Raw genomic sequence first — 1,025 nt, 5'->3', positions numbered from 1 at the left:
CCCAGCAACTTAAGACTGGTTTTGTGGTCCAGGGTCACATATGTAATATAGGTTTGCATCTGAGTTTATTAGCTGATCTGAGTTTGTTTGCAGGTCGATCATCTGCACAATTTCATCTTCTTCCGTTTCTCCATGGGAATGGTGGATAGCATTATTGCCAAGTGTAAGAGGATGTTTCATTATCTCCCTAAATAAAATATGCATGATCATGGGCAGTAAAAGATGAGTAATTTGTTCTCTCTTGTTCCAGATTTCGCTACCGTTGTTGGGTATTTAGTCGTCAGTCGTCCTTTCCTTGATTTGTCTCACCCTCGACACTTGAGCAGCTCACACGCTGAACTGCTAGAGGTAAAACGTCACTCCTGATGTTGTGATTATTCCTAGTTACTGGCCCTCAGTTGCTTTCACAATGCATTTAAATTCGGTAATGTGACATTTCTGAGCAAAACTGAATGTTCATGTGGAATAATGAGAGACGGGGCAGGATTATTCATCTTGACATGTTGTCCTGCAGGACTACTACCAGAGCGGCCGAATGCTGCTGCGTATGTCACAGGCGTTGGGCAGAATCGTTCTTGCCGGCAGAGAAATGTCGCGTCTGTCAGGGTAAAAGTTCATATATCCTCATCACAGTGCACCAGCATGTGCAATTAAGTTATCTGGTTACTTGCCATTTAATTAAAAACCTGGTACATTTGATGCTATAAAATGAGTTTGTTTTTCCCTTCAGCTTCACCACACGCATCACTGAGCTCATGAAGGTCCTGAACGAGCTGAATTCTGGGAAATACGAACGCACCATGGTGTCTCTGTCAGAGAAAGGTGAGCTTCAGAGACTCTTAAGGTCCAAAACAAACTTCAAAGAGCTACGTAGTTGAATTTTTTTTTTTTATAAACAGATGCTACAGAAAAGCTTACACTGATACCTGGAAGTGGAAGAATCATCAATGTAGACAATATCATCAAGTAAGAGCAGCTTCCTTCAGTCCTTAATCTCAGATTGAGTGCTTCACTGTTAGGAGAAC

General features: G+C 41.9%; 1 protein-coding gene across 2 annotated transcripts; it reads left to right on the top strand.

Annotated features, from left to right (window-relative positions):
- The first annotated feature begins 73 nt into the window (after positions 1-73).
- LOC107577882 (ATP-binding cassette sub-family D member 3-like) lies at positions 74-1,003 on the top strand. Of its 2 annotated transcripts, none has more exons than XM_016263909.1 (5): positions 74-163; positions 251-348; positions 515-606; positions 731-822; positions 909-1,003. In XM_016263909.1, the coding sequence occupies exons 1-5, from the start codon at positions 133-135 to the stop codon at positions 968-970; spliced, it is 375 nt and encodes a 124-aa protein (XP_016119395.1). In that variant the 5' UTR covers positions 74-132; the 3' UTR covers positions 971-1,003. The 2 variants fall into 2 exon arrangements, with proteins under 2 accessions (XP_016119395.1, XP_016119393.1); XM_016263907.1 differs by having other exon boundaries at positions 900-1,003.
- Positions 1,004-1,025: the final 22 nt, after the last annotated feature.

The sequence above is a fragment of the Sinocyclocheilus grahami genome, unplaced genomic scaffold (genome assembly GCF_001515645.1).
Source record: "Sinocyclocheilus grahami isolate Dianchi unplaced genomic scaffold, SAMN03320097.WGS_v1.1 scaffold7576.1, whole genome shotgun sequence".
Lineage (NCBI taxonomy): Eukaryota > Metazoa > Chordata > Actinopteri > Cypriniformes > Cyprinidae > Sinocyclocheilus > Sinocyclocheilus grahami.
The sequence above is the reverse complement of the archived record's forward strand: the minus strand, read 5'-3'. Positions and strand labels throughout refer to the sequence as shown.